Source organism: Malaclemys terrapin, chromosome 5 (assembly GCF_027887155.1).
Source record: "Malaclemys terrapin pileata isolate rMalTer1 chromosome 5, rMalTer1.hap1, whole genome shotgun sequence".
Lineage (NCBI taxonomy): Eukaryota > Metazoa > Chordata > Testudines > Emydidae > Malaclemys > Malaclemys terrapin.
In genome coordinates, this window is record NC_071509.1 from 133,425,437 (window position 1) to 133,438,483 (window position 13,047).

Below are 13,047 nucleotides of genomic sequence, written 5' to 3' on the forward strand. Positions count from 1 at the left end.
CTACCCCGGCAGCACGCTGATAAGATAGCGCCCCCGGGGGAAATGCTATAGAGGCAGAACCGAATGCTCACTCACTGGGGAACCCTAATCCTGCCAAGCCTGCATGTAATGAAAAGCCCGTCCCTGCACTAAATCCCCTACAATCTTAGGTCCAGCTCTTGCAAACCCTTATGCACCAGCTTCACTGTGCACAGCCAGGCAGTCCCATTGACATCCAAGGGAAGTTTGTGCATAAGGTTTTGTAAGGCTGGACTCTGGGTATATGGGGAGAGCCAGCAGAGGGCTACAGCAACCCATCCTTTCCAGGCAACAGGTGCTAATAATACCCACTTTCCTTAGGCACCCAACGTCTGTTCTCAGAAATAAAACAGTCAGTCTGTACTACAGCTAGAACAGATGCAGACATGCGGGGAAATCGTATTGGCACTCCAGCTGTTGCTGTCCCCACAAGCTGACTGAAAAGCAGCAAACACTTGGAGAAAAAGAGGTGTGTGTGTGTGGGGGGGGGACATTTGCCAAAGATTTCGAAATTTGCCTTTTTTGGACTAGGTGTAACTGGAAGGAGGACAACCTATAGGATGACCAGATGTCCCGATTTTGGGGTCTTTTTCTTATATAGGCTCCTATTACCCGCCACCCGCTGTCCCAATTTTTCACACTTGCTGTCTGGTCACCCTACCAACCTAGGCCAGTCAGCAGAAGGGCGGTAGGGCCTGTGCGATCAGATTATTGCCCAGGGAGCCTCTCTGGGGGGATAAACACGTGCCAGGCAGGGTGCCTTGAGCCCGCACGTGGGCCAGGCTGGGTGCAAGGCGCTGCAGGTTGGACCCGTGTAAGGGGAAGCCCTGCCCGATTTTCACTGGCTGCCCGGGCTCTCCCCCACCCATGCCCCCGCTAGCGGGTCCCCCTTTGCTCCGGGCCACGCATTCTTCCCGGCGGCCGCCCTGCGCACCCAGGGGCGGCTCCCGCCCCGCCTCCAGCCCGCTCCACTCGGCTGACGTAGACCTGCGCTCCCGGTGCTGCCTATATAGCGCGGCGGCCGCGGGCGGCTCCCCATGGAGTGCGGGCTCAGCGCGCACAGGGACCCCGCTCCGCAGTGAAGTCGGCCGGGAGGCCAGCACGCCGCCGTCTCCAATGCGAGCCCTGCTGCTGCTCTCCGCGCTGGCCTGGCTCTCCGGTGAGTGAGGAAGGGAGGGAGGCGCCCGGAGCCCCAGCGCGGCGCAGCGTGCGCTCCCGGGGCGCTGCGCGGGGAGCCCGGAGCCGGCTGGCAGCCGCCGCGGTCCGGTCGCGGTGCGTTCCGCCGGTCCCCTGGGGAGGGAGGCTAGGGCTGAGCAGCGGTCAGGACTCCTAACCCTTGGCCTTCCGTGTGGGACCAGGGGCAGCAGCGGTGCTGTAATCCGGATTAGAAACCCGTTTGCTTCAGTCCGGCCAGCTGAGTAGGTTTTGCTCATCCCATGACACTTACCCTGGCCCTGTATTGGGCTGTCCAGGGGTCAGTGTTCCCTTGGTGGCCAGATGGAGGAGGAAGGCGAGAAACTCTTTCGCAATGTGCAGACTTCTATGGGAAACTGGTTGAAATCAACCCCTGCCGTCTTGTGGGGTAGAATGGCCCCCTGAAGTGTCCCTGGGTTTTAGGTGTGTCCTAGCCAAGAAGGAAAAACTAAAACCCCGTCTTTGTTTTTTAAATCATTGGACTGGCATAAGTGAACTTGCATTTGAAAAGCTCAGCGCTGCTTCTTTAGTGACTCACTTGTGAATGATGGCATGTGCTCAAGAGATGCTTAATGTGCGCTCCGAGGTAAACACTTTTGCCAAGTTTGATTTGAGGGGTAGGCCTGAGATCCTGATTCACTTTAACACGTCTTCATTCTGTTCTGTAGGGTGCCACCCTGTTGCTGGATTAGGACTAAATGTGACCGAGCAGGAGAAAAATGGTCCTGTGGCATGGGACCACAGCGTCGATGGGAGCACCATGCCCTCAGGAATTGACTATGAAGATACTGAAGATGACGAGGAGGACGACCCAGCAGTGTCTATGTACATTGTAGATGATTCGATTAGAGGTGAGTTGAAGCGACACTTCTGCATGTTACCCCCAAGGATCCCAATCGTGTTTGACCAGGATAATGTATCACATGGACACAGGTCACTTAAAAGATGGAGACATCTCTAGTTGAGCTTGCTCAATGCTTGGCTACCAACGGTTACATGCAAGAATAATCTTATTGTTCTAAAGATGACTATTTTGATGAGCCTTGAACTTGCCTTCCATTGATTCGTGCATCCTAATATTCCACTGCTCGGTTTGCTAAATATATTGGCAACCAGTGGTGTGCAGGAGGTTGAAACATTTTAGCATTCCCCAAAAATGTAAAACTTTCTAGCCCGTGTTCTTTGCTGGTGTAGTTACTTTAAAGTCAGACCAATGAAGTGGACGGACTTTCATATGTGCCCCGCACTTCTGTTCTCACAAGGTGCTAGTTGGTGTGGAGGACTTGCAAAAATCTGGCTTAGAATTTTTTTGACTTGCAATAAAATCAATGCACGTTCTCTGCTGGGAAGTAGCTATAGGGTGACTAGCAAGCACCAGTTTGTTGTGCAATGATTGGAGTATGTCTAGACTAGGATAAAAGGTGGGTTTTTAAATGGTAGCTACTTGTCTTGTCCAACATGTTCTTAAAGCTTTAGTATAGGTGGGGCAAACTTGTATGTTAGCTAGTTGAGGTGAACCCTAAATACAACTTATCCACACCAAAGATTTTAAAATGTTTGCTAATGTGAATTTTAAGTTATTTCCTGTTTAGATGAAGCCTCCAAGTTGCCCATAACTATCTTGTATGCTGGCTATCTAGGAAAGCACTAGTGTATCTTAAATGGTGGCTAATAGTCCTGTTTGGCCCGTGTCTTTGTATGTTAGGGAGGCTTAATAGGGAATGGCAATGGAAAATCTCAGAGGGCTACTTACAGGACTTGAGGTCAGATCTGCAGTCTGTAAGGTTGTCCTTGTATTTAACATCCAATAGTCTGCAAGCTCCAGTGTGCTGTGGGGCATGATCTGGTTGCCATTAGTCAGTGGTGGAAAGATGTCCATGATTCCAGTGATAATTCAAAGGATCTGGCTCTTAGAGACAGCCCTGAGCTACAACATTCTAAGTAGAACTTACTCCTTGTGCAAGGTGGGTTTGGTCTGGGCCCATCTCTAATATACTGTGTCAAATGGTCTAGGCTTCCATGAGAAAATGAATCTGAACATAAGTTGGGTCTGAAATGTATTGGTTCAGGGGCTCATGGGCTAGATAATTGCACTTGAAACTGGGCTGTTAACCAGAGGCTGCTGTTTTGTTGATGGGCTATGGACTCTCTGCACTGATTAAAGCCCCACAAATTTAAATTAAGCAGCAGCTTCCCACCCGATGCCCTAAGAGGACCAGGCAGCTTTCTAAGGGTATACAACTTTCAAACTGTTTGTATTAATAAAACCACAAAGACAATTGGACAACAGCCTTTTCCTGTTAAACCATCGGGAATATCCTCACTCTAAGGTGTGAGGCCAAAATCTGCCTTTACAGGTGCATGCTGGCACCTGGTTGACAAGAGCTACCTCTGCTCACTGGTGCGATTGTGGAAGGTCTAAGTCAGTGGTTGCTGAACTTCGTTCATAGTGAGCCAAATCGGGTTTGTCTTGCAATTATTGTGAATAGTCCATTTGGGCCAATTCTTCATGGCTTAAATGTGCCCCTGTAAACGAATACAGTGAGTGTACCTTAATGTTACCTGAATTAAAAACCATGTGAAACAATGCATCATCCTTCTATAGGGGTCATGTTTGAGGCCAGGAGAGAGAATCTTGGCCACCGAATGCCTAGCTATAAATATTCATTTGCATACAAATGCTTGCTTTTTCTTTTTTTCAAGACTCCCTTCCGCACCGTTTTGCTGTAGGGTTAAGGCCTAAGGTATAATTCCATGTTGGAAGGGACTAGTTTTTTTATAAATTCTGGACTGAACATGACTTTCTCTTTCCCAGTTGAACCTGTGATTAAACCCAAGCAAACAAAAACCGATAGGGAAAAGAATCCTGACAAAACGAAAAGAAAGAAAAACAAAGGGAAGAAAAATAAGAAGAAGAAAGGGACACCGTGTGAAGGAGAGTACAAAAATTTTTGCATTCATGGTGAATGCAAATACCTAGAAGACCTCAAAGAAGTAACATGCAAGTAAGTTAACGCTCAGATGTTGTATAGCTTATAAAAGAGTGTATCTGAATCTATGGCAAGGTACTCATCGCGAATAATGGCTTAGTCAGAGGGAAATCAACTTGGTTCAACCTCTTGGATTGTCACGCATGAGAAACTTTCTGCCATGTAAATTAAACGATGGTGGAATTCATAAGCTGCATAACGAGCCACTGAACTCATCAGTTGGTCATAAAATTGAAAGCTGAAGGAATGAAAAGGCGTGCCTTCCTGAAACATCACACCCAAACTGATCTCAACTTGTTTTAATACCGGCAAACCTTGGGCTACAATGATGACTGCATTTCCTGCAAATTCTCTAACACTAGCACCTGGACCCCTGTGTCAGTTGACTAAAATGTCACCTGAATGTGCATGTTTGCCTTGCTTCAGATAGGCCACCCAATGCTCCTGGAACTAATGCTGATGTTAATGTGGGTTATTTTCAGATGCCATCAGGATTATTTTGGTGAACGCTGTGGTGAACAGTTCATGAAGACTCATAAGAGAAATGACATAGGCAACTATTCCACAACGATATTGGTGGTGGTAGCTGTTCTGCTGTCCAGCATCAGCTTCATTGCAATTGTCGTCATTGTTATAATGCAGTAAGTATAGCACTTTCAAGTCTAGCTTAAATAGTAGCTTGCGTGGTATGGTACCATTACAGAAAAATCGTCTGGGGTTACACTGCTGCAGAGCGAGTTGAGTGTGCTTGGCCCTTCACGTGCATAAAATAAGACTGGTCCCTGCCTTGAGGAGTTTACTTTTAAAAAAAAAAAAAAAATCCATGTTGGACTGTAAACTGGTCAATCAATGGAGATGAGTTTGTAAGGTGACCAAAAAGGTGGTGGGGTGTGCATTGAGCACGGGGAGTCTCAGTCACTCATGTTCTGTTGTATAGCTTTTCCCAATCTTCGCCATAGCTGGGAGCAGAAGTGGCATTGGAGGATACGGAAGTAGAGACTAGTGGTGAAAAATGCTAATGCTAACTCATTTAGCTGAACAGTCTCCATTCTAAGCTGATAATGTCCTCTACCAGAACATGGAGCTCCCATTGATGTCCATGGGGGAGGTGGGAAGTGGAGGTGGAGTATGAACGTATAGACCTCTAAATGTACGCTTAACTTCATAGGAGTAGGCCATCTAGATCACTAATCCCAGACAGAAAAATTGTAATATATATGCTTAGTGTAATCTCTGACAAGAGGTTGATTTGCAAGTAACCCAGGCAAAACTCTACCTCGACACATGACCAAACCTCAATATATCTGACACACATCAGGAGGGAACAAGAGTCTTTCTAGTCAAATATCAAAACTAAGTTGCATAAGTAGGTGCCCCTTGGAAAACTGAACATGAGGGACATGGAGTAATTGCCAACCCAAAACCTTGCTGACTTTACCAACATTTTGGTTCAGATGGTGATCTAAATGAGGTTTATCTTAGATAGGCATATGCCAAAAAAAAGTAAATAGGAACTGTTGACTTCCCCCATGCCTTGTACACAAGATCATGTGTTCAAGGCTAGGTGCTCGGAAAGCACAATGAATTTGTGCTCTACTATATTGCCTTGATTCTTATCTCTGTGATGTTACTCATGCAACGGGGTGATCACAAATGAAGTAATTCCATTGTTACACTGATGAACTAGAGCCCAGTCTTCAGTGAAGCATTCCTCATGTGGGCATGTGCCAATCAGATCTCTGTCCCTTCCTCTGTTCCCCTAAAATGTATAGAAACACTATTCCCAGATAAAGGCTGAGGGCATTGAATGTAGCCAAAATCTGGAGCTCTATTAGCAATAAGCCATTTGAAAGCTGTTCTTACCACCCTCTGCAAAATTAGCCACTTATGAGCACTGTGTGGTAGCTGATAATGTGTGAAATGCATTGATGGAACTCCGGTTTGTGCTTATGTCCCATTTTTTAAAAACTTTTTCATGTCCGTTAGGGCAGTGGTTCTCAAAGCCAGTCCGCCACTTGTTCAGGGAAAGCCCCTGGCGGTCCAGTCCGGTTTGTTTACCTGCTGCGTCCGCAGGTTTGGCCGATAGCAGCTCCCACTGGCCACAGTTCGCCGCTCCAGGCCAATGGGGGGGCTGCGGGAAGCGGTGCAGGCTGAGGGACGTGCTGGCCACCCTTCCCGCAGCCCCCATTGGCCTGGAGCGGTGAACCGTGGCCAGTGGGAGCCACAATCGGCCGGACCTGCGGATGCGGCAGATAAACAAACCGGCCAGGGGCTTTCCCCGCACAAGCGGTGGACCGGTTTTGAGAACCACGGAGTTAGGGCACGCTCTATATGATGTGTCATGAACTAGCCTATGTGCCCCTGTGGAACTAAAGCTGATTACGCAATAAATCGTACTGTACTGCAGCCTGGGATCATGCAAAGCAAACTCAAAAGCCAGGATCTAAAATTAGACTAGACAGATGACACTCTAATAACTGAATTAGGTACATGCTGTACCCATTCCTGCAATTCAGGAAACAAAGGTGTGCACTTTTGTCTGTCTGTTTATTGCTTCATACCTAAATCTCATTTTAAGAAATGCTGATGCAGACACAACTGGCCACATTACAGATGGGATACGTCTTTCATACTCTGGGGTATTGTGAAGAGTAACTCGTTCACATTTGTAAAGCACAGAGTCTGATTTTTAAAACGGGGATTATATATTAAAGTGTCTGACTAAAATAGAATTCAACTTGTCTTGTCCAACTAGGACCTTCCACAAACTTGCACTTTAGGCACAAGCCTCAGGTTTGCAAAAAACTGTCTAAAACCTTCTCCTGCTGACCTATGGCTTGGGCAAGAAGTCATCAAAGTCTTAAGAACAGTAATAAGACGGTAGTTAAAGCAGGCAGTCGGGGGTGGTGCTGGATTCTTGGCTTCTATTCCAGAACCGTTGTATGATCTTGGACAAGGTACTTAAGGTAGAATTTATCAAAAGTGCTCAACCTTGGCCTGTTCCCGTTGAAATCAATGGTAAAAACTGATCAAAATGAGGATTGTGATACGTTACAAGACAGGGTTAAGCACATGGATGAAAAGTCCCCTGGAAATGTCCAGTATTTTAGAACTGGAATTTCCTTTTGCTGGCTCCATCCCTGGAGCTGTGCAAGGATTACAGCAGTGTATATTCAGAGCGGAGAATGCTTAGCAAACAAGCAGTGCTCCTGCTTTCCACAAGCTGGTTCCTTACAGCTACAGTCCGACTATTGGAGGATACGCTTTAGGGATGGGGGACCAACCTACTCACTCCGAATGAGCTCTAAACCCTAATGCTTTGTGACTCCACAGGGTCAGGAAAACGTATCCTCAATATGAAGAAAAGGAGGAAAGAAAAAAGCTCCGACAAGAGACTGGAAATGGCCATGTTGGCGTGTAAAGGAGAGCGCAGGTACAGAATGATATTGACAGTTCGATGATATTCTAAGCTTGCACCATCCACAAAACGCTCGCTCGCTTCCTAATTCTGCATAACTGGGAGTTTAAGACTCTTGCTCTGTGCACAGCTGTTGGAAACAGGATCCCAAACTCCTAGTGTGGGTAATAGCCTTGTGGGTACTTGCGGAACCTGTTTCCCGTCTTGTGCCGAGGCAAGGGATGGGAAGACCCTGAAATGCCTGGTCCCAGGTGAATGACCTAGTAGCCTCTTGTCTCCTTCAAGCCTTGACAAACCTGTGCAGAAATTCCTGCTGTTTTAACAGCATCAACGCTTCCTTCTGTCTGCTTTCCCCGGCTCACAGGAGGGGCTGGAGGTGAGGGAAAGCCATTGTTCAGTATGGGAGCAGTACGTAGCCTCCCTCCCCATGGGCTCTGGCACTTTGAAGTGCATGCTCCCTCTGAGGCCATAGACTACTTCTGAGTCATGACGGAAGAAGAAACAGTGCATGGACTGCCTGGGGGGAGGGCGCCAAGCACTGTGTTCCCTCTCATGGGTTTTTCTATTCATTCTGTTACCGAGGGAGACTCGGTAGTATCTAAATAACTGAAGTCAGTACTTTGCTTCATGAAACAGTCATTCAGACTTGGCCTTGGAGACCAAAATTCCTCCGTACAAGGACAGCACAAGCTTCCTAACATCTTGTCCCTGCCTCGGACTGCAGGAGCCATATTTAAACATGAGGAAAAGAAATGTCTAGTCAGTCAATACAGATGTTGTCCTTTTGAGTGCCTATAGTGGTGCCAGCTTGCTGTGATGTGGGCATCTGTCCTGCTGGAGAATTGACACCACCAGCATGTATTTGCATGGGGTGGGGTGGTAAGAGGAGAGGGCAGCACGTGGTATAACTGAGTGCTGTAAAACAAATTCTCATGCATGTCATGCCTTGGCTAAAACCTTGTCATGTCTTAACTGCATCTAAATATGAACTAGTGACCTCCACATGACTTGGTATCCTGTCAGTTCTCTGACCCATTCAGTCCTGCTTTGTCTTCCAGGCTCCTTAAAATCTAGCTTTCTCACCTACTTATGCAAAATCCAGATTGCATGGGGATATTTTTTTAATGGAGTAATCGATCACTCCTCCCCCACCCCCCTTGGCTAAAGGACTAGGTCTAATCTCAGAGCCAAGGACCCCTGGCATATCTTGCGGTCAATGAGCTAGAGGCTGATAGAGTTAGCCAAGAAATAACTGGAAAGAATAATCTCGAGTACAGGCCATGGGGCCACATCTCAAACTGGTGTAAACTGTAGCTGGTGGATATATGCAGATCTACACCAGCTGGGATCTGGCCCCATAGCTTTAGATTTATGCCTGGACCAGTTGATACTTTTTCAAGGAAACAAGTATTCGGGCCTTAAAGCTTCTTTGATAACTGCTTAGAGAAAGGCAGTAAGAAACCCCAAATCTTTCAGCATATAGACTGACAGCAAAGACTAAATGTTCAGTCTGCTGTGGCTTGACTTTCAAATTGGGTCATAACTTGCATTGCCCTTCAAATGGTACAATTTAGTCTGTCTCTTGCAGAACGTGAAGCTGAAACGACCTTTGCCAAAGCTGCAGAGTAACTCCTTCATGAAGGCGCATGTAGGAGATGGCCAGTGCTGGAGCCACTAGGAGCTGTTGCCAGGAGGCCCCACTCAATCAACACCAATCCTGTAAGGAGGCCTCTGAAGAACAATTTGATGCTGAGAAGCTGGCTTGGCTGGGCTGGGCTGCTGCCAACACATCCTGGCTGCCCAATGTGGAGGATGTTGCAACTAGAGTGTTAAAAGCACCACTGTCGGGAGCTACATGGGAACTGCTGCCAGTGGGCCCCATCCTGTCGTTGATGGAAGACTACCAACTTTCTGCTGCTACCTGGATAACATTCCTTTTGACTCTTGCTGTTTGCTGCAAGTGTCCTGCAGTCAGGCTTGTTGTCGGAAGTCTCCATTTAAGGGAGATTGTGGCTTTAAGGAGAACAGAGGGCTTGTTGCCCCTTTCTCCCCCATTGTTACACAAAAGGAAGCAGGACGCAATTTGATTAAGCTTGTTCCCCAGACCTTTGTGACTGGAGGTGCACGACAGGTGTGGGGCGAGTTTTCTTCTCCCACCCCTGTGATCCTACGTGCCGTATCTGCTTTATTAGCAGCAGACCAGGAATCTGAAGGCGTGCCTGCACCAGAGGGGGTTGAGTTCTAGTCTGCACTAGTGTGCTGTGGACTAACTGGTCTGTGTTGACCTTGCTGGTGCATGCTACAGGTTCCCTAGTGCAGATTGACATAGTCCTGTTTCAAGCATCAGTGTGCACTGGGAAGCTTGCAGTGCCAGCAGGGTCCACCTAGTCCAGTTTGCACATGACGTACTAGTGCAGACTAAAGCATGGTGTAGACAAGCCCTGACTCTGGTTCTTCCCCAAAATCTATTCATGATCTCACTGAAGATTCCTTTTGTAACCAACCTGGGCCCTGAGCCTGCGAACATGAGCAGTTCCATTAACTTCAATGGGGCTATTCATATGAGTAAAGTTATGCATGCATTTGCTGGAGACAGAGTGATGGCTTTGGAGTTTCAATTAGAATCATAGAAGATCAGGGTTGGAAGGGACCTCAGGAGGTCATCTAGTCCAACCCGCTGCTCCAAGCAGGACCAATCCCCAACTAAATCATCCCAGCCAGGGCTTTGTCAAGCCTGACCTTAAAAACCTCTAAGGAAGGAGATTCCACCACCTCCCTAGGTAACCCATTCCAGTGCTTCACCACCCTCCTAGTGAAAAAGTATTTCCTAATATCCAACCTAGACCTTTCCCACTTCAACTTGAGACCATCTACAAGAAGCAATGGTCTCCAGGCTTTAATTCTAGTACATTGGACAATGAAAACCTTTGTTCTAATTTAAGTTCATAAGATCAAGAACTAGGTGCTGTTGCCCCAGCTAAGATACTCATTAAAGAAAACAGGAGCACTCTGAACTTCCAGAAAATGTGGAAGCAAACCCTTAGTTTTAAGGCATTTCTTGGGTCTTTTGTTACAGAACCTCTGCCAGTTAATTTATTAGTCGTTTCTGTCTATGATCTCCTTGTCCAGAGCTTTCTCCCTGGGCTTCCAGATCTTGGCACTTCCAAGTAAACCTCAAGTAATAAAAGTTGAAGTCCTAGAAGTCTAAGATATAAAATATTTTCTAGTCTCGGTAATAAAGAACCCCTCTTCTGGAGAAGAGCTAGAGTCAGATGCTACCGCTTGTGCTGAATATCAACAATATCTATAAAGTTATTGTGATTTCCCCTCCCCCCCCCCCCCCTTGAAATGCACAGAATTTTCTAAAGTACTTTGTCTTAATCTCCTTTTGCTGACTTGTGTCCTTATGATCCCATTTGAGAACTTTCCCTAACCAATTCAAACCAAATGTTGTGCATGAAGTATTGCATTCTTTTCAGGAGTCAAGTATGTTTATAATTTATTTCTAAGGCTTAATAGAAAAAGCTTTTCTGATGGTTAAGCGAAACTGTTAAATTAAATTTTATTTCTGTAAGTATGTAAGTACAGAGTTTTATACTATTGTAAATATTTATTACTGTATTTAATATTTAAGGTATGTGCATAACATAAAGGAAACCTATTTATTTTATAATTAAACTTCTTTTTACGTAAATAGTCTAGTTTATTCTGATCAAGGGGTGTTGAGATAAAAGTGATGACCCAAAACTTGATCCCTCAACTAGGGGTTGTGAACAGGGAGAGGGATTGTAAACCCACATTCTTCTCAATGACTTAATGAGAAGGGTAAGTTGTCAGTTTTCTGTTGTGAATCTCTAGTTTCCATGGACAAGGCTGCAAACCAATGATATAAAGAACTTTAAGAGTAAACTAGTTATACAGGCACAGATCTCCAAAGGTATGTAGCCTCACCCACTTTGTGCTCTAATCCAATATGGAAAAGGAAGACCCTGATTTGGTAAAATAGAAGCACTTTGTTCAGTAACTACTGTAAAAGGAACTAATCTTCCAAGTCTTGCATTAATGAATGGTGGAGTTGGACGTAATGTCTCCTGTTATGTAGGAGACAGAGGTCTAAACTAGAGTTGTACAGACCATCAGCCCGACAGTATGGAATGGGAGGAAAGCTATGCATAATAAAAGTAGAGAAACTAATACTCTTTAGTCTTTAATATCCTGCAGCTCTTTAATGAGTTTAGTGGCACTCTACTGTGCTCATCATAGTCTTGAAATGGTATGTAGAACAGGAAAAACAGAATGTTTGAGGGTTATTAGTCTGTCAGCATATTGCCTTAAAGCCACAACTAGCCTTTGACTTGGAAGTCTATCTGCCTATGTCCTCCACCTCTTTCACCATATATTGCTACCTGCATTTGCCTTATTTCTTTAGCCTTGGTTGACAAGGTCTTAGAGATGACAAAAACAGAAGTATAGGTGCTTGTGGGGTGACAAGGGCAGGGATAAGAGACCTTTCTGGGAAACCTCACTCTGAATGGATGGGTACAGCCTTATCTCTTGACTTTTCTAAGCTAAGGGCTGGATGTTACTAACAACTTCCATTACAAACAACATCTCTGTAGGGGGCTGGGGCTGCGATTCTGTTAGGGACGTTGGTTCTGTAAGTACTGTCTAGTATGTCCCTTAGGAGGGCTGTTTGTTACTCCCTAGGCGTTGCCTGAGTGACCTTTACCATATGAGCATAAAACAAATTCCTATTTTTCTTCACATAATCTTTATCTGAAACCTATTACCAGGACAACAAGGAGTCTGGTGGCACCTTAAAGACTAACAGATTTATTTGGGCATAAGCTTTTGTGAGTAAAAACCTCACTTCTTCGGATGCGAGGTTTTTACTCACGAAAGCTTATGCCCAAATACATCTGTTAGTCTTTAAGGTGCCACCAGACTCCTTGTTGTTTTTGTAGATACAGACTAACACGGCTACCCCCTGATACTTGACACTATTACTAGGAAACACTCTGTGTACCTCATTCCTTCTGTCCTATGTGTGAGTGTGAAATTGGATTGAGCATCAAGGAGACAGCCTCCACCTGACCAGCATGTATTGCAACATTTTATGGTTAAGATTGCAGCATTTGGTTCCATGAAACCGGCCTCTGTGTAAACAGCATTTCCCGCCCTCCCCCAAGTAGATTTTCTGCTGTTACTTGCTACTAAAACTGGCATGAAAGGCTGCTGGCCTGTCTCAGGCTTTGTGAGCCGTCTCCATTTTGCTTCAATAGTTGTGGCAACAATAAGCACTCTCTCTGTGCTGTGAGAACGCAGGCCCTAGTGTGTAGAATCAAAGGGCCGTGACCCTTTCCCTGTAAGCTCCAGCAACTTCAAACTGTCATTCACAGGACTGCTGTCTACCTGCAGAATCAGTCC

General features: G+C 45.9%; 1 protein-coding gene across 1 annotated transcript; it reads left to right on the forward strand.

Moving 5' to 3' along the window:
- Positions 1 to 1,062: 1,062 nt before the first annotated feature.
- On the forward strand, positions 1,063 to 11,276 carry AREG (amphiregulin). Its single transcript, XM_054028786.1, has 6 exons — positions 1,063 to 1,177; positions 1,881 to 2,063; positions 4,028 to 4,217; positions 4,685 to 4,843; positions 7,536 to 7,635; positions 9,209 to 11,276. The coding sequence occupies exons 1-5, from the start codon at positions 1,135 to 1,137 to the stop codon at positions 7,621 to 7,623; spliced, it is 663 nt and encodes a 220-aa protein (XP_053884761.1). The 5' UTR covers positions 1,063 to 1,134; the 3' UTR covers positions 7,624 to 7,635; positions 9,209 to 11,276.
- The last annotated feature ends 1,771 nt before the right edge of the window (positions 11,277 to 13,047 follow it).